This window comes from Dipodomys ordii, unplaced genomic scaffold, assembly GCF_000151885.1.
Source record: "Dipodomys ordii isolate 6190 unplaced genomic scaffold, Dord_2.0 Scaffold113, whole genome shotgun sequence".
NCBI lineage: Eukaryota > Metazoa > Chordata > Mammalia > Rodentia > Heteromyidae > Dipodomys > Dipodomys ordii.
The window spans coordinates 1,074,597-1,099,199 of NW_012267329.1; the positions used below are offsets into that span (position 1 = coordinate 1,074,597).

Below are 24,603 nucleotides of genomic sequence, written 5' to 3' on the forward strand. Positions count from 1 at the left end.
CACACACACACACACACACACACACACACACACACACACACACACACACACACACACACACACCCTATGAGATAGCATTGGTTGTTCTCTGGGGGTGGATTGTTAGGTTTTCATTTTTCTTTGTTCCCTTTTCTTGGATAAAATGGAGGGGAGGGGGAAATCTCCCATCCTGGGGGTGGGAGTTGGGGGAGTTTCTTTCTGACTGTTGGAAAAAGAGAAAGCAGGAATTGTGGTGGGACAATTAGGAGCTCATCAAAGCCTCATCTTGCTCATCAGCCATCTCGGCCCTCAGACTGCACCCCCGCACAGTCCTCCTCTAATTCAATGCTGCCTAATGAATAATTCCCAGGAACAAAAGCCCCTTTCAGGCTGCTGCATGTAATTATTAGAGGAGACTTCAGGCTCACTGTGGCTGGCTCCTCCAGGTTTCAGGACTGTCTCTAAATTTGGTTATTCACAACCTTTAGAGCTCAATGTTATTGCCTAACTGTGATCATTTTCTAATTATCCTAATAATACCTATTAAATAATTCCCATTAAATCACTTGAACCGGTGCAGCACAGGCCAGCTCAAATACAACTTAATCTAATAAGCACCGGTCATTCATTAAGCAGCCAGGCCATCTCTTAAAGGAACTGGATAGACTATTGAACCAGCTAGGAGCGCTGTTACTGCACAAATGCTATGATGAGGGAGGCAGTCTTCATTTGGAGGACCTGCCTCCTGAATCTTCCATTTGCTTCCCTTGGAGGCTACACTGCATGACTTATCTGTCTGCATCTTCAGTCGCCTTGTCTATTTGCATCTGTCACCCCACCCCCACAAGAACATTCAAGAAGAAAGAGGCCATAAACTTAACAAAGAAATTAAGTTACCAAGGATACAAAGGGAATGAAAGGAATCCATCTTCTGGCTAGTTCAGCCCACCTTTGAAAAGATGGCCAGCTGGACCGACTTTCTCTCTCTGTCTCTGTCTGTCTGTCTCTCTCTTTGTGCTGATGCTGGGCTTGAATTCAAGGCCTTGTGTTTTGACTTACCTGACTGGCACTCTACCATTTGAGCCATGCCTCTATGGGCAGATTTTATTAGGTATGACTCAACATAATTTTCTTCTTCTTCTTTATTTTTAAATATCTTTGACAATGAGAGACATTTTCACAAGCTTTAAATATCTGACATTTATATTTTAAATTTCAAGCAATAAAGAGACAGATATTTCTTTTCTTTCTTTCTTTTTTGGTCAGTTGTGGAGCTTGAACCCAGGGCCTGGGTGCTGTCTCTGAGCTAGAATGCTGCTCAAGGCTAGCACTCTACCATTTTAGCCATAGTGCCACTTCCAGTTTTCTGGTGTACTGGAGATAAGTATCTCATGAACTTTCCTGCTTGGGCTAGCTTCAAACCGTGATCCTCCAGTCTCAGCCTCCTGAGTAGTTAGGATTATAGGAGTAAGGTATCGGCGCCTGGCCAATACATCTGTATTTCTTTAATAGTGTCTTGTGTGTAAACTTAACTTTTGTAAAATAATAGTAGGTAGAATTCATTAAATGACTACATGTGGTAGAGACTGGTAAATACTTTTCTCACCAACACTCTAATTCTCAACAAGAATGTAGGGATTACTATTTCTGTTCCTCAGATAAGGCATCTGAGAGGTTAAGCTTTTTTCCTAGAGCTACCCAACCTCAATAGAGTGAAACAGTTTTAAACACAGGGCTCTTTGGCCATCTGTCAAAGTCCACTTTTCCCACATTGACATGTGTTGGTAAGGACAAAGTGCAAGTCTATGTAGCTTCTGAGAGGCATCCTTTCTATTGGATATATCTCACTGCAATCAAGAGATTCCTAATGATATTACCAAACATCAAACAAGAACAGTTTATACTACATTGCCAAAAGTACCATCATAGTTGGAGAGATGGGCTGTATAACTCTTAGCTTAGACAGCATCATCAGTTTTGTAACAAGCCTACTTCTTTGTGGTGTGTGTGTGTGTGTGTGTGTGTGTGTGTGTGTGTGTGTGTGTGTGTGTGTGTGTGCTTGAACTCAGGGCCTGGGATCTGTCCCTGAGCTTCTTTTACTCAAGGTTAGTACTCTCTCTAGCACTTCAACCACAGCTCCATTTCTGGTTTTTTGGTGTTTAATTGGAGATGAGAGGTTCACAGACTTTTCTGTCAAGGCTAGCTTTGAACAGTGATCCTCAGATCTCAGTCTTTTGAGTTGCTAGGATTACAGGTATGAGCCACTGGCACCTGGCACAAGCCTATTTCAGATGAACAAATACAGGAAAGATGTCCAGCGTGTTTAAATAAGAAGAACACATACTGATTAATCAAGCACTCCAGGCCTACCACTTGGTTCAGCTAGTCTTACCATGTATGAACATTGCTCCCAATCCACAAATAAACTGAGGTGTAAAGAGGGAAAGTCTGCCTGTAGCGAGGTAGTGACAAATGAGCCTGCAGCTCTGGAGCTGAAACCTCTAGTTCTCATTTGCCAGCTCTTGTGAGGTTGTGGAAGTGTTTCCTACACTTCTGTACTTATGACTGTGTGAAATTCATGGCCTTCGCTAGCATCATTCTCGAATGACAGACATGAGCCACTAGAGCCCTTGGCTTAACCATAGTTTTAATGCAATCCTTATATAAGTTCTCTATGGTATAAAACTACATTTCGGATGAGAAAATGAAAGTTTATAAGTTTTCTTCCCTAAAATAACCTGACTGGCCCAAAGTCATACAGACTCTAACTTTCCATAGTGGCTCATTCCCTACATTGCCTGAACACTCAAATGTTTCTCTGAGCTACAAAGAAACGTTGCTGCAGGCCAGGAGAGAGGCTGGGCTTTCCAGCAGTCCATTACCTGGCCGGGAGGCTGACCAATGCCCTGAGGAGTTTCATATTGAGGTTTACTCTATGAAGCCAGAAGGACACGGCACCTCATGTCCATGTTGGCAGATCCTCTGAGGGTGACAAGATGCCTTTGTTTTGCCCTGGTGATAGGATAGCATGTCCTCAGACTGTGGACATGGACCCATGCCTGCTGCTCAGACCTCCGGGCATGCCATACCTGCTTCTCCTCGCAGTGCCTTCTCCAGCCTCACACCCTGGATCTCTGAAGCCCTCTGCCGCTCCTCCACTTCCTCCAGCTGTCTCTGGATGGCCTGCAATACCAAGATCACACATCACAGAGGGACTCAGGACACATGGAACCACATCAAGGGCAGGTTCTTCCATTGACCCTCCAGGAAAAAGAAGTGCTGTCGCTAGTGGTGCTCTGATATCTGGATGGGGTCATCTCAGTTCCAACACTAGATCTTGATGCTCCTGCCATTAGAATGAAATATAAACAAGACATATGGGCTGGGCACTGGTGGCTCATGCCTGTAATCCTAGCTACTCAGGAGGCTGAGATTATGGTTCAAAGCCAGCCCGGGCAGGAAAGTCCATGAAACTCTTATCTCCAATAAACCACCAGAAAACTGGAAGTGGCACTATGGCTCAACTGATAGAGTGCTAGCCTTGATCTGAAGAGGTGAGGGACAGTGTCCAGGCCCAGAGTTCAAGGCCTACAACCAAAGACATATGGCTGTAATCCTAGCTACTCAAATTTGAAGTTCAAAGTCAGCACAGGCAGAAATTCCATGAAACCAGAAGTATATGGCTCAGGGGTAGAGTGTTTAGTTTTGAGCAAAAAAGTTAGGGGACAGTGCCTAGCCCCCAATTTCAAGCCATACTAGTGGCACAAAACAAAAAAAAGACAAGGTATCTATGAACATGTTCAATCCATCCCAAGCAGACATGCAAACAATGTCCTCTGACAAGGCGGATAGCAGCAGAGGCTAGGTGGGTGGTCATTATGGTTTCTGGACTCCTTAGGGCCCATAGCCTTGGACTATGGTTATGGATCAGTGACTGGGTCTTTAGCCAGTCCTCAGAGTAGAGGACAGACTTGGGGAAAGCACAGTATTCTCCTATTCTGTTTCCCAGAAGCAGTAGTAGTAACCTCCTGAGAAGGCAGTGTCATGGGAGACCTGGGTCAGCTCCTGGGGGCTTGTGTGCTCCCTTTTCAGATTGTTCTGCTCTTCTCCTTTGCTCCCCATGGGTGGATTCTTTCCTTGTGCATTCAGCTGATGCCCAGAGTGCTATCAGTGTAGGCTTTGTCACCAGCAGGCTATGATGACAAGATACCAGATGTTTGACCTACTAAAGGATGCTATATGCTCCTTAGCACTTGTTAAGTTTGGGTGTGCAGATATATTTATTTTCCTCACTAGCTATTACTCTTTTATGTATCATGTAATTATGTGTTAGGAAGAAGAGTGGAGGGGGGAGGAAGGTGTGGCAGAAGTATTTCTAATATAAGTTTTTCTCATTTCTGGCAACTTTCTCTGTTCTCAAACACCAGGCTGTCAAAAGGCTGTTCTATTCTTTGGTGAAAGAGACTTTGCACCTGGCAGGACAGATTTATTAAAGGAACCATTAGCTACCTGAGCAGGCGGAATATCTGTGTGCCCCAGCTCTACTGTATTTCAACTCTGCCTCATTTCCCTTCCTTTGGAACCCCATATTTTCACAGCCTGGATTCACAGGGACAGTAGCAGAGGCATGAGGAGTCCCAAGCACCCATGTGGCTTTTCTCATCTCAGCTGTATTTAAACCCCAAACATAACATCTAAACTAAATGAGAAGTCTACTTATAAATTATAATGCCCTCTTCCTCTCTGTCTCTTCTAAAGACAATTGTATCATAATAAATCCATCCCTTTCTGAGATGGTGTAGAAAGGAAGAGAAGGGAGAGGCTTACATGACTTCATTACTGATTATGCAGTTGCAGCAATAAGGTGACAATAGACTAAATTATGTTGTTACTTCTCTCCTTCCCCCCCCCCCCCAATTGATAGGTTGGGGCCCTAACTACCATTGTGACTATATTAGGAGATGGGGTCTCTAAGGAGATCAGTAAGATTAAACAAGGTCATAGGGTGGGGCCTTGTTCTCATAGGTCTCTAAATAAGAACAAGGAGAAGAAGGAGAAGATGTCAAAGAGCTACATGAAAACTATGTGGGGACTGAGTGAGAGGGCAGCTGTTTCCAAGCCAGGAAGAGAAGGATCCCTGCAGATAACAAGCTCAATAGCACTTTGATCTTGGTCTCTTTAACCCCAAGAACTGTGTGAAAATAAGTATCTGTTGTTTAAGCCATCAGATCTGTGGCATTTTGCCACCACAGCCCAAACAACCTAACTACTGCCTCCACGGCAGTTCTTTGGAAACTGAAGTGGAAATGCTAAGAGATTAAAAATGGCCCCTTTAGATGCTAACAGGTTGGGGCTCAAAAGGCCATTGTAATTCTTCCCTTCTTCCCTATTGCCAGCAGAAAGGGCTGACTTTGCCAATGGGTATTATAAAGACTTGTTTTGTTCTTAGAAGGAAAAGTTGAGATGTCCTGAAGAAACCTGTTTTAGAAGTTGAGAATAGAGGTGAGTTTCTGGGAGTTGTCCCTGTCCTTGACGTGAAGGTGGCTTCTGAACTAGTGGGAAGTTAAGGTAAAGGAGATCAGATCAAATGACTCCATTGTTGTCAGAGACAATTTATAGGATACTATAGTTTGGATCTTGAATGTCCCCAAAAGACTCATGTGCCAAAGGTTGGAGCTGGGTGCTGGTGGCTCACATTTGTAATCCTAGCTACTCAGGAGGCTGAGATCTGAGGATCATAGATCGAGCCCAGCTGGGAGAAGACAGCCTGTGAGACTCATCTCAAGTAACTACCAAAAAAGCAGAAGTGGAACTGTGGCTCAAATGCTAGCTTTGAGTGAAAGAAGTCAGGGAACAGCTCCCAGGCTTTTGAGTTCAAGCCCCAGGCCTGGAAGAGAGAAAGAGAAAAAGCGAATGAGAAAGAGAAAGCGGGAGAAGGAGAGACAGACTATTGGTAGGCAATTTTTGGAGGTGGGGACTAGTGAGAAGGAAATTAGGTCATTAGATGTGTGTCCTTAAAGGGGGTATTGAGACTCTGGCTCTTACCCTTTCTCTCTCTTCTTCCTGAGCCCCATGAGGTAAGCATGTTGCTCTATCACATACTCCTGGTTATGATGTGTTGCTTTGCTGCAGGTCCAACTCAACAGGGCCAACTGAAACTATGTGCCTCCCCCAGCCTTTTCTTCTTTTTAAAGTTAATTACCTCAGGCATTTTGTTCCAGTAACAGGAAGCTTTCTACAGGATTATATGGCCAGATAAAGGGCATACTGGAGAAAGTGATGGAGGAAACATGGATTAATGTGAGTGGCCATGCTAAGTCCTTATCTTAAAATTCAATTGTTCTTCCTGATTATGCTCAGAGTCCTCAGGGAGATGGAGAATGCTCAGACTTCTGCTTCGTTTTGTGTGTGTGTTACAGAGATGGACAGATGACCCTAGGTAGAAATGTCTGGAAGAAGTCACAGGCCAGGAATCTGAATTGAATGCTAAATATTTATCCTTTCAACTAATTCCAAAATGGATTCAGCCCCTAACAGATGTCAGTTTAGCAAAGACACACATTTAGTTGGTAGAAGATTTGTGTTCTCATAGAGGATAAACAAAGGTATTGAGATAGGCACCTGTGGCTCATGCCTATAACCCTAGCTACTCAGGAGGCTGAGATCTGAATATTGTAATTTGAAGCCAGCTCAGGCAGGAAAGTCTGTGACTCTCTTACCTTCAATTAACCACCAACCACCCCCCCAAAAAAAAAACCAAAAACTGGAAGCAGAGGTGTGACTTGGGTGGCAGAGTGCTAGCCTTGAACAAAAAAGCTCAGGGACAATGCCCAGGCTGTAAGTTCAAGCCTCAGGACCTACTCACCACACATACACAAACAAACTAAGGTCATAAAATAGTCAGGGTTAAACAATCATAAACAAGGCCATACTAAAGCTACCAGCACAACTATGTTTATTGCAGCATTATTTACCATAGCTAAAATATGGAACCAACCCAGATGCTCCTCAGTAGATGAATGTGATATATATATATAAAAAATGGAATTTTTGTGCTTCCATCAGAAAGAATAATACCACCCCATTTGTTAGGAAATGGAAAATCTTGGAAAAAATGATATTAAGTGAAGTAAGCCAAGCCCAAAGAAACATAGGTCCCATGGCTTCCCTTACTTGCAATAACTAGTGTATGTCTAGCACAAGCAGAAAAGGTCAAAAGCAATGTACATATGACCATATAAGATGTTGCTAATAGAAAGGAACTCCAAGATATGGACACAAGAGGTTTTATCTTTGTTGCTGTTGTGTTTAATGTGCTTTTTTGTTTTTAATGTGCTTTTTTTGTTTTTTTCTTTGGTCGGCCGTGGGGCTTGAACTCTGGGCCTGGGCACTGTCCCTCAGCTCTTCAGCTCAAGGTGAGTGCTCTACTACTTGAGCTACAGCGCCACTTCCGGTTTTCTGGTGGTTTATTGGAGATAGGAGTCTCACGGTCTCTCCTGCCCAGGCTGGCTTTGAACCGCGATCCTCAGATCTCAGCCTCCTGAGTAGCTAGGATTACAGGCGTGAGCCACCAGCGCCTGGCTAATGTGCTTTTTTTGTTTCTTGCATATGTTCTTCCCCCATGGTATAACCCCTGTTTTCACTGTATTTGATTCCAGTGCCCTGTAACTTGTGTATAAATTCTTCTAATTTGGGGAGGGGAAGGGAAATAACAAAATGCTGAAATAAGGATAAAGGTTGACCCATTGTAGCAATGAGATGTACAAGATACTATGTTGCCAGCTAACTTTACAACTTGGGGTGGGGGAGGGAGGAGTTGGGGAGGTGGGGAGGGAATGGATGGTAGGGGAAAAACAAAGGAGGGGCTAACAATGTTCCATAGGAAATATACTCATTACCTTACTCACGTAACTGTAACCCTTTGTACGGTATCCTTACAATAAAAATATATATTAAAAAAAAAGATAGTGAGGGATCAGGATGTCGTTCAAGGTCAAAGCTGGCTCCAACATCACTTAGCAGAACAAATGTCTGCAGGTGGAAAGGTACCTGGGAATGGCTAAGAGCGCAACACCTGGCTCTGCAGGCCCCAGGGTCTCACTAGAGATTGAGCCAGGGCCTTTAGAATAACTACAAACCTGTCCCTAAGAGAAGAGAGTCTGACCTGTCCCCAGCTTGCCTTCCCCAACACAGCACAGGCTCCCAATGCTTTCCTATTCAGATTCCCATGGATCAGGCCCCAGGCCCACTCACTCATCGTACGCTTGTTTTCTGACCTGAGCTTTGTGTAGTCGTTTCAGTTCTTCTTGCTTCACCAACTGCCTTGTTGCCTTTTCCAGCTTCTTCTTTCTTTGGAGTGTCTTCTTCTCCTAGAAAAGAAAAAGTAGGACTGAGAAAAAAAAGAGGCTGAAATTTACAAAACATTATTATATCTTTTGCTCTCCCCCCAAGGTTTCCTAGCCAAGGCTTAGCTTCTAGAATAATGGCAGTTAATTATGGAGATGATCAGTACCTATGCTGTATGAGATATAGATGCTATTAGTTACCTGGGGCTTTTAAGCACTGGATATGAGCTATAAATAAGAAATTGGATTTAAAAATTTACTGAATTTAATTGTTTATTTAAGTAGCCACATATGGCTAGTAGATGTGGGGATGGGAAGCTGGTGTGTGTGTGTGTGTGTGTGTGTGTGTGTGTGTTCAGTTGTGTTTCACTGTGAGAAATTATACTTCACATAGGTGCTACTACCATACTGCCCAAGGATGCTAGGCTTGGGAGAAACAGGCAGGCAAGCAAACAGGCCAAGGCAGGAGAAACACAAGTATGAGGCCAGTCTGGGCTACACAATGAGCTTGAGATAAGGTTGGACTATATCATGAAACCCTGTCCACAAAACAAAAACAAACAAAATTGTGATGGCTAGCCTGGTGCTTTGGCAATCCTCAACAACTGGTTGAGCTAATTAAATGCTTATAAATCTGTAAGTGGGAAATAGAGACCTAAAACACCTTCAGCCAGAGCAATGGGGGTCAGAACCACAGTGGCCTGAGACTGTACCTTAAAAACACTTATGTGTCAGGGCTCTGAGGATGCTTCTTATTCTGACTCCATCCTGGAGATATGAGTGCTTTCCTTGGGGAGAGCATCTCACTTTGAGGCCTCAGAACCTCTATAGATCATCAGTGACAACATTCTTCTCATGAGTTTGTTTTCCTAGACCTCTCCTTAGGATCTAGAATACCAATGACTTCATCCTTGGAAAGAACTTTTGGCTCTTGAAACTGAACATATCTCACCTTACACTATCTGTTTCTAGGGGTGACCTGCAGATGGACTGTCAATCACTCTAGAGAGAGTTCCAGGCCTTTTGCACAGGGAATTCTCCATTCTACAGCTGGGATCTTTGGGGAGAGGCAAGGGTAAGAAAGAGGTGATAGGGATCCATAATGGTTGCTATCCAGCGATTATCTAACTCAGTCCACATGGAGAACCACTTCATCCATGTAGCGAGTAACTCTGCACTTCCTCTCACACTACTCTGCATAATAGATGCCAGCACTTACTGAGTTCTATGTGCCAGACACAGAACTAATTACGTCACCTGTATCAGCTCATGTATTCCTCTGATTGCACTTGTTCTACAAATATGGAAATATGAAGGTTAAGTAACTTTCCCAAATGGATACAATTAGTAATTAGTAAAGCCAGGAGTTAAACCCAGGTAGACTGAATCCAGCATCCACATTTACATCTGGTTTCTATTATCTTCTCTCATGGACTTTTACTGCTCAGGCCCATTAAGGACTCTGGTTCTAGTGTTGGTGGTTCATGCCTGTAACCCTAATTACTCAGGAGGCTAAGATCTGAAGATCAAGGTTCAAAGTCAGCCCAGGTAGAGAAGCCAAAAAAAAGACAGAAGTGGAAGTGTGGATCAAGTGATAGAATACCAGCCATTGGAAAAATCCAAGCAAGAGCACCAGATCCTGAGTTCAAGACCTAGTACTAGCTCAAGTGCATATACAGGCACATAAACATGCAGATCCTTCCCCTGTGGTGGGTCCTATAGAATAGGAACATTAATATCTCCCTCTAAACGAGAACCTTCTGGGGGAGGGAGTTACCTCAACAGGATCACGTGGTTTTACCCAGCAGCAAAGATATCACCCTCCGGGAGGGGAGGAAGAAAGTCAATTATTGTCTTTCATTAAACAGATGTTTCACAGAAAGAGAAGGATGCTTTATTAGTGAATGCTCAGGTAGCCTTACCATATACCAGCTCCCATCTTTATATTCTCAGAGATGGTGAGTACAGGGAGGTGAGGAAAAAGGCAACGGCCTAAGCAGAAAAGACAGTAAAGGAAAAGTGGGAAGGTGGAAGAACTAAGGACAGGCAACTACACTGAGGTCTGTTGTCTGAGACTGGGATGGCAGGCAGCATTGGGAAGGGCAAGGCAAAGGGCAGAGGCAGAGAGAACATATCCTGCACAGTTTCCTGTGCAAAGGATCATTTGAGCTGGCGCGGGCTCTGTGCCACTTGGCTGGGGACATAGCTGTATGGGACAGAAGAGACAAAGAAACCATAGGCCAAAAGCCTCTCCCTGTTCCTTCAGGGTGAGCCCTTTGGAAATCATAAATAAGGAATCCTTTTGCCAGACTCCCTTCCTGTAAGAGCAGATCACATTAGAAGCCAAGCAAAGTGGGCATGCATTACTACTGGGCAGCTGAGGTGACAACGAGCTCCACACCAGGCCTACAGGAGCTATTTGTGAGGCTAGATCAACACAACACACACGATTTGTCTGTGTGGAGTATTGAACAAATTGGGCCACATATTCATATTAAACCCACTTTAAGAGGTGTAGTCCAAATGGTTTCAATAAATATGTCTTTTTTTGTTTGTTTCACTTCCCCAATGCGAGTCTTCAAGAAGGTAATCTTGTAAGGAGATAAATCCTGGGGTGTTTCAGATAAAAACAGGGGCTGCCTTCAGAAGCAAGATAGTATGATCTTCATAATGAGACTTGCAAAGCCTGCCTTGGCACGCAATCTTCCTATTGGATGTGTCTAAGGCACCCCGCTTTCTTGTTCTCTATGAGTGGATGTTCAGATGGCTGATGCTGGGGTCTGTCCCATTTGAATACAGAATTAACTTAGGGCACTCAATGAGACAAGGGACAGTAAGAAAATCCCCCGAATAAACGCAACACCACACATAATTCATCTATGGTTGAGTGTGGAACTAATTGGGAAAGGCCACATTTAGAAATGAGAAACCCAGGCTTGTGCTTACTTGCTCTCCCCTCTCTCTTTTCCTCCCTTCCTCCCCCACTCCAGGCCTATCCTGACTTGCTCTAAGCTGGGCCATGGGGAGTTGGAACCCCTGAGTGGCTTGAGGTGATGCCAAAACTCCTAATGCCAGATATGGAAAAGTTGAGTCTGAGTAAATAAATTTGATTCTCCTCTTCCTTCCATAGATCCTCACTGCTCCAAAAAATAAACATTACCAGAGCAGTGAGTTGTTTCTCTGTCTACCTGGGAAGCATTTTAAGTCCAGCCATTCAATCTTCCAGCCATTCAGTCCTTTGTGCCTCTCCAAGTCCCAGTGGGAGAGCTGTAGCTCCAGTGGATCAAGAACAGTGGATTTTAGAAGTAGACATGTGTTTCCACATGGGTGATACACGGACACCACAGACATACGATAGTGCTTGTTTTCATTAGTGGGAGTGAGAGCTGTGTAACATTCTCTAGAATCAAGTGGAGAGTGCTCACCAAGAGCCTCCCAGTGGGCACACGGCTAGTTCCTTCAATAGTAAGTTCCTTGTCTTAATGCAACTGCATGGTTCATTTCATAGTTCTGATTAGAATAAACATAACATTTTCCATGCAATCTGCCCCTTGTGCTTCTTAAATGAAGCTGTGCCTCCCTTGGGGAAATACACATCTGCTTGTTTTAATTTTTCAATGGTTTTGCTTGTTGGGCTACATATTAAACCCACTTTAAGAGCTGCAGTCACCAAATGGTTTCAATAAACATGTCTTTTTGTTTGTTTGTTTGTTTCCCTTCCCCAATGTGAGTCTTTAAGAAGGTATTCTTGTAAGGAGATAAATAAACATCCTACAGTGTTTCAGATAAAAAGAGGGGCTGCCTTCAGAAGCAAGATAGCATAATGAGATTTGCAGAGCCTGTCTCAACACTGACTCTGGATGGGGAATGGTCCCAATGGGCTAATGCCCTGTTTGATTTGTCAAGTGATATTACCTTTAACCTTGAGGAAAGCTGGGGATCGAGCTCTTCATCTGCAGAGGAGGAGGTGATGGAAGAGGGAGAAGAAGCTGCTTCTGTCACCTGAGCTCTTACAGGGGTATGCTTGGAGCCTGGAACAAGAACAGAAGAACTTACCATATTGCTAGCTTCATTTCCTGCTTTGTGCCCCAAAGTGGCCACTCCTGGTTCCCCACTCAACCCTATTCCCTTCCTCCTGTCCTTTCCCTCACTGCACTTGTCCGTGCTGGAGGAGGCCTTACCTAAAGGCAACTGAAAAATCTGGCCTCCATGTTAATTACATTTCTGGATCCCTGCCAAGAGCTTTGCAGTTCTCCTCACATTAAAAAGAAGGTATTATACAGAAATCAATTAATTCCTTAAACACCCTTTACATGGTGTGTTGCTTACAATGCATTCGGAGACAAAATCTATGATTAAAATGTGTGTCTGAACTTAGCTGAGTTACCTAACTGCTCGTGTGAGGTTTGTACTGCAGAGTAATTGAATGCAAAAAAAAAAAAAAGTCAGAGCCAGCTCTTAAACAAATCACCCTTCTGCGGCTCCCAGCATCTGGCACCCATTTTTACTACATGACATCTGCTCAGTGTAAAAGAGCTGGCGTCAGAATGTCTGGTCATAGAAAAAAAATCCCAAATGTAATCAGAAGCAAAAGGACTCTAAGCCTAAGGTTTTATCACATAGTCTCATGCAACATAAATATTTCATTAATTATGGCTAAACAAATGCCACTTTTATTTTCCCAACTTGTAGATATTATCACATCATTGAAGTGATGATTCAAATGCCAGGAAAAGCAGTGGAAGATAGGGATACCCCCTCCCCAAATGCAGGGACCACGTGGAAGGTGAAGTGGAGGGGTCATGCCAACTGCTGCACACGGGAGCAACCTGCCAGTGTGAGCCAAAAATCCCTTTGTGACCGGCTGGGAAGCAGGTGTGAGAGGGGTTCCAGGTGCCACAGGAGCTTTTCATTCTTCTCAGCAAGAACATCTGTGCCTTTGCATTCTAACCTGATGCAAGGTCAGCGACTAATATGTGCATTCACCCACTCTGGGCACTGAATTTCAGAACCACCTAGGTACTCTGGGATGGTAAACTGACCCTCCATGCTGGTGGCAGCTTGTGTCTGCACAGAAATATGTACTGGGTGGGGAGGAAGGAGGAGAAGCAATTCCAAGTCAGCGAACGTTCTCTCCAGCCTGCCTTCTCCTCCCCATAATTTTCAACTATTCACCCCAGTGGGAGAGGCCAAGTTTTACAAAATCAGGGTAATTTTAACCTCCAGGAACACATTTACATATGCTGTTATTCAAAGGAAAATAATGCAAAACATGTATATAATAAAAACAGCCTCTCTAGGGAGGCAGTTTTCTGTTTTCCACTTTAATTTGCCAGATGGGAAAGCTCAGGTAAAGACAGACGCGGGAGCAGCAGTAGAGCAGGAGGAGACTGGAGGAGGCAGCATCAGTGGTGAGCAGAAATTGCTTCCCAGTTCTGGCCACTAAATTACTGCAGAGGGTTTAAGTCACTGAGAATTCACTTAAGCGTGAGAGTGTGAGGAGTTGACTTTACTTCCTTCTGTTTCTCAGGTTCATGATTTCCAGTTCATGGCACTGGTGCAGAAGAATAATAAAATCAATGCAAAGTGCCAAACAGTGTGTGGTACATTGGAGGGGCTTCAATAAATGCTGCTTTCATCATAGTCCTCATCACCATCACCAACATCAGCATCACCATCATCCTCATTACCATCATGACCATCATCACCATAGCCATCACCATCATCATCACTAATCTAAATAATACTACAGTATTACTAAAATTACCCATTTAATCTTTTACAAACCTAAAGTTGAAACCTTTTCTCATTTGCCACAACGATTTTAATTGAATTTAATCTTGAAATGGGGGGAAATGCTTGCATATTCGGTGTATTTCTTCAACCTCTGGTAAGAAGAAAGTGATGAGGTTGCCTCTTACTCTTTTCCTGCTTTGTCATTTCAATCACAGAACTAACCATTCTGGGGTTCATTTTTACAGTTTTTAAAATGCTGGAGCATTGTTCCACTCTTGTTATTAGAGTGACTGATTTTGGAATTGAGTTTCTGCCACAGAGCACTAGACATCAGGACAAAGTATCTGAAGCATCTGTTTTCAGTTACAGTACAAAAGGCAGGAGAGAACTCTCTCAAAGGCCAGGACAGAAGAGAGCCAGGAAAGCCCTACAATCATAACTTTCTGCCCAGAGGCCTTTTTGGGACCACTGTGGAGGTAGGAGGACCCTAAACAGATTCAATGAGTTGAAAAGGAAGTTCCGAGTTTAGGTAGACTGAGGTAGCTGGAATGTGTGTGGGTAGAACACTGGAGAGGAAGAAGTTGTAGGAGAATAAAAAGAATCTCAGAAATAAGCATAGAAGTCTTCTTTGCATCTACTGCTTAGCAGTAAGCTATACATATACAGAGAGAAACTCTACAAAGTTGGTCAGATAACTGCTGGAAAGTTGTAGGCTGAATAGTCTGTAATTTTTTTTAACTGAATGGGAGATATTTCAAGTTCTTCTAGCTAGGGTAGCATAGACATTGGAAGCATTAGAAATGACAGAATAGTCTAATTTTAACAGGGATAGATTAGCTCTAGACTAGAGGGTATTGTGGATGTGCTTCAGTAAAATTTTAAACTAAGCATTTGTAGGAACAGAGTGAGGAGCAAGTTACTTTACTATGAACTAAACATTCCTTACTCTCCATTTAACATTCTTTAAATAATAAAAACATTTAGAAACTCTACAGTATAATATTCATAGTCTATATGATGGCTAACAATGACTAGCTAGGTATTAACAAAAAAAGCAGGATGAAACCAGACAATCAAGAGAAAAATCAGTCAACAGAAATAACGCCCAAAATAACAGCACAAAGGAATTAGTAGATAAAAGATAAAAATTAGTATTGGCTTTTGGGTGGTTAATTGGAAAAATTTCACAGACTTTTCCATGTGTGCAAGCTTTGAACTGTTATCCTCGGAACTCAGCCTCCTGGGTAGCTAGGATTAACTACCAAAAAGTTGGAAGTGGAGATGTGGCTCAAGTGGTAGAGCATTAACCTTGAGAACAAAAGCTCAAGGATAGCATCCAGGCCTTGAGTTCAAGCCCCAGAATTGTCTCCATACCACCACTCCCAGCCAAAGAAAATTAGCCAGGTCTTTAAACATTTTTAGAGATTTTAAACATAGTTGTTTTTAGCAGATACTAGAACAATCAGACAAAAAATTCAGTAAGGATGTAGAAGATATGAACAAACATTATTTGTAAATTTGACCTCATGATGAGTGTGTATAAAATAACACACCCAATAATTGGAGAATATATATTCTTTTCCGTACAGATAGAACATTTAGTAAATAGGTGATAGGCCAAGCTATAAACCAGGTATTAAAAAATCTCAAATGATTAAAATCATGCATATTATATCATCTGACAATAGAAGCATTAAGCTAGAAATTAAACAACAAATAAAAGCTGGAAGTGGAGCTGTGGCTCAAGTGGTAGAGTGCTAGCTTTGAGCATAAAAGCTCAAGGACAGCACCCAGGTCCTGAATTCAAGCCCTAGGACTGGCACACACAAAAAACAAAGAAACAGGACAATCAAACAAAAAAAAGTACAGATTTTTGAGCTGGGTGTAGGAGGCTCATGCTTGTAACCCTAGCTACTCAGGAGGCTGAGACCTGGGGATTACGGTTTGAAGCCAGCCTGTGCAGAAAGTTCATGAGGCCCTTATCTCCAATTAACCACAAAAGAGCCAGAAGTAGAGCTATGGCTCAAGTGATAAAGTGCTAGCCTTGAGCACAAAAAGCTTAAGGATCGCACTTAGACCCCACATTCAAGCTCTAGGACTGGAACACACATAAAAGTATAGGCTATTAATATAAATAATCTGCCACCCCTTTTTCCTTATTTTAAAGAATTAAATAATAACATAGTTTCTGACAGTTAAGATCAAATACCTAGGATGATCCTAGATCCCCATTAGAGAACTTGTCCAAAGCCAAGGTTGTCAAAAGAATTTTCTGTTAGTCAATTCCTGATAACTCCTTCCCCCTGGTTCCTAGGATATTTACTACCAAGGGCTTGCAATTGTGAATCTGTCTTCTGGGCCTTTTAGCTCTGTGTGTGTCTCCTACTACTCACCACTACCTCTCTCAAGGAGTTGAAGGCCCTTCCATTAAGATGCACTCATCATCAGGAAAGAGAGGGCCACTCTCTCTCAGGGTCTGTAGGAAGGCAGAACTCTTCATTAATTGCCAGCTAAAGACACAGCTGGCTTAGTCTGCTGACCAGACCTGTGTAATATTTCTGCTTCCCTGACTCTATTGAGCTCCTTGCTTCCTCTTTCATAATCCCTACAAAGGCTTTAGGCACTTTGGTGGAAATCAGAGTAGAATCCAGTTCACACTGGATCCTCTTGTACACTCCTGACTAAAATCTGTCCTTGCCACTATAACTGCTGTCTGGCTTCATTTATTTTGGTAATAGCCAATAGCAAGATATGTATGAGAATTCACAAGAAAACAACAAAAAACAATATCAGTGCCCAGTAGCAAAATGCAGAAATAATGAAACATCCACAATGGGCAGAGATAGCAATGAGAAAAAACAACACATCTATACAAAATAACACAGATAATCCATCTATATAATGTTTAATGAAAGAAGCCAGGCATGAAAGAGTTTATGCTGGTATTGGTTTTTCTACTGTGGGACAAATTACTAGAACATTTTATAGTGTTATCATAATGCTTTTTTAAAATTTAATCTTACAGATCTTTAGGCCAGAAGTCCAGTCATGAGCCAACTAGATGTATAACAAGTGATCAGAAAAGCATGGGCTTTTCCTCACTTGGCCTGCAAATACTCAAAAGGTAGCTAAAAGCAGGAAGAAAGTTTAGCATCACTGAATCCATCTTGTATCTGCATTCTTTGTGCTGAGCCATTCTCTACTAAAGTCACTTTACAAATTAATCACCTTAAAATCCAAGGAGGACAGGACCAATGTAACTAGAGTCTAAACTGGTCCCTAGGCAACAATGGCCAAATTGCTCCCTTCAAGTAATGACCATGACAACAATTTCTTCAGAACCACTCCATAATGATCAACCAGGCCACATTTTGCCTGACACTGTTTAATAACTATACATACCTTTCTCCCTCTGTCCCAATTCTTTTCTCTATTTAAACCTAAAGCTCATGTCTATACCCCAAAGATGGGCCAAAGTATTTACTCTGCTTCTCACCACATTGCCATCCCACACTAAATCTTTATCTGCCCTCATCATGACTCATCTCTGTACTTGACGTATGTAAGGGTGAGTGGCCAAACTTGGCATGTGGGAACCCCCAGAGTCAGATTTGCTGTCTAGACCTCTAGTTACTTGATTATATTTGCTTGTGGGGTCTCCCAAGGCTCACCTCAAGGTCCTGATGGGGGTGCAGTTCACATCTGTCACTAAGGGTCTTCTTTCAATTCAGTTTGTTGGCACTACCTAGGTGACCTGGTGGAATTTTTACTCTGCTTGTTTTTAAGGACAGATTGTCTGAAGGCAACACATTCCTTCTTGGGTTGCAGTAGATCTAAAATAGCTGCCAGAGTAACTACTACACAATGTCCAACATCCTTATAATCTTTCCTGTATGGTGAATGACACCTCTTTCTCCCCCCCACAATCCCCCCACCATGACAGAGGACAGTTGCCAAAAGCAAGGAAGAACGAAAGAAAGAAGGAACAGATGTAGGGCCCAATTCCTGGGAAATTCTTCACAATTCCCACAGAAGACACAACTATTCCTTCCTTTCATTAGCCCCTCTCTTCCCTTCATTTCTTTCACACCATGCTCATAACTTCTTCACCTCCAAGGGGTATGGAAGTTGGTTTTCAAGCTAGACTGCCACTTCTCCCATTCATTGGCCACTAAATACACTTGAACTTTCAGTGTTCAGTCTTTGTTTTTTGTTTTCAGTTTTGAGATGCTTAAAGGAAAAAAGATATCCCTTTTGGGGTAAGTGCGGGGCCCAGGTCTGCTTTCTTTCTGGCTGTCAGTTGCAGGCCAGTGTTAGCTTTTAGAAGCCTTCCTTGTCCATGGTCCTCTCACAACAGCAGAATCATGACTCTCAGGCTTAGAATCTAATCTCTGACTTCAGGAAGTCCTTGTTAAGTGCTCATTCCCTTGTTAAGGGCTCGTCTGAATCAATGAGGCCTACACACGATGTTCTCCCTTTTGATTAACGCAGAGTCAATTGGTTTGGCACTTGATTATATTTGCGAAGCCCCTAACCTAATCACAGGATGGAGTGAACTTTATCATATTTTCATTGTCAGTATATTCTAGTATATGAGTTTATACAGGGCAAGTATGCTAGGGTGACCCTCTTAGAATTCTGTCCACCACAAAATTGAACCATTTGATTTTTAAAGTAAACAAATGAACAAACCAATCAACCCCTAAAGCTGAACATGGTGGTTCATGCATATATTCCCAGTCCTTAGGAGGCAGAGGCAGGATGACTGAGAGTTTGAGGCTATGCTAGGCTACATAGTGAAACCTTGTCTCAAATTTTTTTAATCAGTTGTAGACTTGATGTTTGCAGATTAAAGTTTGCCACAATGCAATAAGAACTTTAAACCAACATAAAAATATGTTCCTAGGCTGGGAGCTGATGGCTCATGCCTGCAGTGGTCGCTACTTGGGATGTTGACATCCAGAGGATTGTAAATCAAGGCCATTCCAGGCAGAAAAGTTTATGAGACCCTTTCTCAACCCATATCTAGGCATGACAGGATGTATCTATCATCCCAAGCTATATGGGAGGCTGGGATTGGGAGGATCATCATTCCAGTTAGCCCAGACAGAATAGTCTGAGAGAGTCCATCTTCACAGAGGGTATGGATGCATGGCACATGCCTGTGACTTCAGTCATTATAAGAAGCAGATCATGGCTCAGGTGCATAAATGGGTAGAAAGAGAATCTCTATCATAAAAATAGCCAGTAAAAAACAAGACTGGCCAAAAAATATGTTCTTTACCTGATGCAATCCCTCTGTACATCACCTTTATGATAACAATTAAAAATTAATCAACAGAAAGCCAGAAGTGAAACTGTGGCTCATGTAGTAGAGCACTAGTTTTATGACAAAGCTCAGGGACACTGCCTAGGTCCTGAGGTTAAGCCTCAAGACTGGCAGACTCACACAAACCTCCTCCTAAAACAAATAAACAAACAAAAAATAACCTAAGAAAACAGATAACAGGCATGGGGTGACAAAATGTTCACTTAGAGGTAATTTGTTATTGGCAACAGTATGAATGTACTAAGTGTCACTGGATTGTTAACTTTAAAGGGGACTAACTTTATGTTATATAACTTTTATCTCAATGAAATCAAAGATATTGATGGAAAAAAAGGGATGGAAGCACAGCTCAATGATGAGAACATTAGCTTGGAAAGCTCAAGGTCCTGAATTCAAATCCTAGTACCACTAAAAAAAAGGTTCTCTGGGGGGGGGAGGGGAGAGGCTGGGAAGTGATGTGAAGGGTAAACAAAGGAGGAGGCTGCAACGCTTGATAAGAAATGTACTCATTATCTTGCCCATGTAATTGTAACCCCTCTGTACAGTATTTTCACAATAAAATAGAATTTGTATCAAAAAAAAGGTTCTCAGGATGCCTTTCCTCCATTACATGTAAGAATAATAACTAGCATTATCATAATTGTTATAACATAATTGTTTGTATAAAATGGGTAAAATCATTTAGCACCCCAAATTGCTTAAATACTATTAGTTTATGTATACCCTTAGTTTACTTGAAAAGTTACATGTAAAAAAAAGCTAAATTTTAGCCTAGTTCTTATTAAAGCTATTGTAAGTTTGAGGTACATTCATTTTATTTTATTTTTTTTGTCGGTCGTGGTGCTTGAACTCTGGGCCTGGGCACTGTCCCTCAGCTCTTTAGCTCAAGGCGAGTGCTCTACCACTTGAGCTACAGTGCCACTTCCTGAGGTACATTCATTTGAATAAGAAGGATACCATTTACTCTCTCCATTGCATGGAAGGGCACACATACAAGTTAAAAGTTAAATTTGAATATAAACAGTGTGTGTGTGTGTGTGTGTGTGTGTGTGTGTGTGTGTATGTACATAGTTACTAGTATGGTAAGGGACCAAGAACTAAAAGGAGACTGATGAATCTTATCAGATAGGTTTGTTAAAATCTTTAAAACATCCTTAGGAGACAGCTTAGAACATTTGAAAGAAATGTAATACTTGTAATGTTCTATGCCAAGAAAGTCACAGTATTTCATAATGAATTAGGAATGCAAAATAAAATCAGAAAAAAATCTTTATCCCAACTTACTGTAATCAGCACAAATAAGTCATGTAAATAAATATGATATAAACTGTAGGCCAATTTTACCTATGAATTTAATGCAAGAATCTTAATCAAAGAACACCAAACAGAATTAGAAAGTTCATTAAAATAGTAAGACATCTCATCAAAATATCTATTTCACAAATTCAAGGATGGTTCAATATCAGTAAATCTCTGTCTTTCTTTCTTTCTTTTTTTTTTTTGTCCATTGTGGGGCCTGAACTCAGGGCCTAGCTGTCCCTGAGCTCAGGGCTTAGGTTTCCCTGAGCTTTTTCACTAAGGACCAGTGCTTTACCACTCTGGGCCACAGTGCCACTTTCTAACATCAGTAAATGTACAACACTAATGATAAACAAATATCAAACATCTCAAAAGGTGCTTAAAAGTTATTGAACAAATTTTATATCCATATGTGATTAAAATGCTCTTATTATAAATATAATAGGGCATATAGCCATTTCTTTAAAGTGATAAACTATATCTGAGCTAATCCAGAAGCCTGCACCACATTTAAATTGGAAAATCCTAGCAGCTGTCTCATTAAGATGAGAATTATGATAAGGAAATTAAATATAATAAGGAAGCAATTTTTTTACTGCTTTTATTTCATATTGTCCTAGAGACTCTGGAAACAAAGAAGTCAATGAAACAAAATAAATTTAAATTCAAAAGGAGTAAGTAGAATTATTATTTGCAGAAATTATAAATGCACATATGGGGATAATCAGGGGAGCTCACTGACAACTCCTACAAACAAGAAGAATGCAGTACAACCAACAGGTACAAAATCACTCTCAAAAGGCAATAACTTCCATATATACAAACAAAAGAAAGAAACTAGAAAACATCTTGCTTATAATAGCAACAAAATTAAGAAAAATGCAAGACTGAAATGATGAAACTTAATAATGCAAGACTAACATGATGAAAAGTTTTAACTAGTTCTAAGGATCACAAAAAAAGAAATGAGCCCAATGCCAGTGATATGTGCCTAAAATCATAGCTATTTAGGAGGTTGAGATTTGAGGATTAAGGTTCAAAATCAACTTAAGCAAACAAATCTATGAGATTCTTATTTCCAATTAACTAGTAAAAAGCCAGAAATGGAGCTGTGTGTCAAGTGGTAGAGTACCAGTACATGAACAAAAAAGCTAAGCAAGAGTTTGAGGCCTTGAATTCAAGCCCCAGTACTAGCACCAAACAAGAAAAACAAGAAAGCAAGAAAGCAAGGAAGAAAAGAAGGAAGGAAGGGAGAGACCAAGAGAGAAAGAGAGAGAGAAAGAGAGAGAAAGAAAGAAAGAAAGAAAGGGAGAAAGAGAGGGAGAAAGAGAGGGAGAAAGAAAGAGAGGAAGAAAGAAAGAGAGGGAGAAAGAGAAAGAAAGAAAAAAGGAATGAAGGAAGAGAGAAATAGAGAAAAAGAAAGGAAGAAAAGAAAGGAGGGAAGAGAAAGAGAAAAAGAAAGACAGGGAGAGAGAGGAGGCAAAAAGAGGAAGGAAGGAGGGAGGGAAGGAAGGAGGGAGGGAAGGAAGGAAGGAAGGAAGGGAGGGAGGGAGGAAGGAAGAAGGAAGACAGGAAGGAAGAAATTGTATTATCCACTAAGTTATTTTAGAACAACTAGAACAACCACTGGGACATCTAAAAAATAAGGCTGGGTCCATACCTTATACTTTATTCTAGGCTATTTTTTCCTATAGATATTAAAATGTAAAAATATTAAAACAAGGAAAACTCCCAAAAGAAACTAAAAGAAAATTCTTCTATGAACTTGGAATAAGCTCTTTCTAAACTATTATATAAAATTCAGAAATTAAACTTTTATGCAACAAAACCCTACATAAACAAAGTAGAACACACAAGAAACTGGAAAAAATAATTATGACTCATATTATCACAAAAGGACTGAATTAGCTTTTAAAAGAAATAGTCCTTAGATAGCCTTAAAAAATACAAACAAACCAAGAGGAAGCTGGACCAAGGGCAGAAGCAATAGCTCATAGAAGAAAGAAATATGAATAACTGTAACATAAAAAAGATGCTCAGCTGCTTTATAAAAAGAGAAATGAAATTTAAAACTAAAATTTAAATGATTTTAAAACTAAATTTAAAAATGAAATTTAAACTATTCTAAGATCTACATCTTACTTACCAGATTGGCAAAAATTAAAAAATAGGAAGAACAAAAACAAGCAAAGCAGTTGGGGTGTAGGTTGTGTTGTGCTGGTGCAGAAATGGCAGTTACTCTCAGATACTGGAAGTGTGAGGCAGCAATGGGAGGGAGGACCATTGATGCTATCCATCAAAGCTCCCAACTCACATGTCTTAAGTTCTCAGTGTGTGTGTGTGTGTGTGTGTGTGTGTGTGTGTTGGTACTGGAGCTTGAACTCAGGATCTCCTGCTTTTGCTTAGTTATTTTTTTTTTTCTGCTCAAAGCCATTGCTCTACCACTTGAACCACATAGACTTGTCTGCCTATGCTGTCTTTGAGCTGTGAGCCTCAGATCTCAACCTTCTGAGAAGCTAGGGCATCAGGTATGAGTCGTGGGGGCCTAGCCGTTTTTTTCCTTTTGGACAGGGTCTCTGTATGCAGCTCAGGCTGGTCTCTATCTTGAGATCCTCAGCATCCCAACTTCTGGGATTCCCAGGGTATGTACCATCACACTCAATTATTGTAGCACAGCTTGCAATAACCACAAGTTTGAAGTCATAAACTCTGCAGCATGGGGGACTGACTGCATAAATCATGATATGTCTATGCCATGTAGAATGCTGGACAGTGAAGGAGGAAAGCGCCTGTGTACTAATGGTTGCCACAGTAAAATTTACAGCACAAAAAAGGTATGTACCATTCATGAATACAAGAAGAGTACCATAATGCAAATTTTCTTCTACAGGAATAAATTCTATTTACAAGAACTAGTGATAATGTCTACTATTAGGGTTAAAGTCTAGATGGCCACTGACAATAAAGGGAGGGAGGACTTTTAAATTTTGTGCCCTTCCCCCTTTAAAAATTTGAGACAGGGTCTCATTATGTAGCTCTGCGTCCCATGTTCTGGCGTCATAAATGAGCACCACCAAACCTTGTTATACCTTTTAATTTAAAATCAGGTGAATGTCTTGATTATCAAAAATGCATAACACATAGCTAAGGCTGGTGTCTCATGCTTGTAATCTTAGCTACTCAGAAAGCTGAGTTCTAGAAAAATCACAGTTTAAAGCCAGCCTGGGCCTAAACCTCTGTGAGACTCCATTTCCAATTAACCAGCAAAAAGTATGATGAATATGTGATAGGATTCTAGCCTTGAAAAGGCAAGCTGAATAAAGGCAGGATCCTGAGTTTGAGCCCTGGTACTGGCAAAGAAAAAGGAAAAGCACACAACACACTAAATTTTATGACATAATTTTAAAGAAGTAGTTGTATTGCAACCTGTACTTATTCCAAATTTGGCTGCAAATGAAATTTCTTGTTACTTTATATGGATGTTTGAGTGGGGTAAGGATTCAAAAGAAAAATGACTTATTTGAAACTAAAGTTCCCAAACAAAAGTTAAATAAGAAAATAAACAAGTTTAAAAAAATTAAAGAAAATCAGAATTATTCAATGCTAGAAACAGTATGAAAGTTGGAACTGTCTCTAAGAGAATATTCTGAGCCACAAGCTATTGGCTCATGTCTGTAATCCTAGCCACTCAGGAGGCCAAGATCTGAGGATCATGATTCAAAGCCAGCCTGGGCAGGAAAGTCTGTGAGACTTATCTCCAATTAACTACCAGAAAATGAGATGTGGTGCTGTAGCTCAAAGTGGTAGATGCTATCCTTGAGCAAAAGAGCTCAGGGACAGTGCCCAGGCCCTAAGTTTAAGTCCTATGACAGAGAAAGAGAGAGAGAGGAGAGGGAGGAGAGGGAAGAGAGGGAG

General features: G+C 41.4%; 1 protein-coding gene across 1 annotated transcript in view; it reads right to left on the reverse strand.

Moving 5' to 3' along the window:
- The window catches only part of Micalcl (MICAL C-terminal like), a 53,863-nt gene that overhangs the window by 13,207 nt on the left and 16,053 nt on the right, over positions 1–24,603 (reverse strand). The window contains exons 6-9 of the mRNA XM_013028672.1: positions 15,851–15,857; positions 12,240–12,333; positions 8,256–8,345; positions 3,069–3,162 (exon numbers count right to left, since the gene is read on the reverse strand). Of these exons, the coding sequence (XP_012884126.1) occupies positions 3,069–3,162; positions 8,256–8,345; positions 12,240–12,333; positions 15,851–15,857 (285 nt within the window). The remainder of the gene's footprint in view (positions 1–3,068; positions 3,163–8,255; positions 8,346–12,239; positions 12,334–15,850; positions 15,858–24,603) is intronic.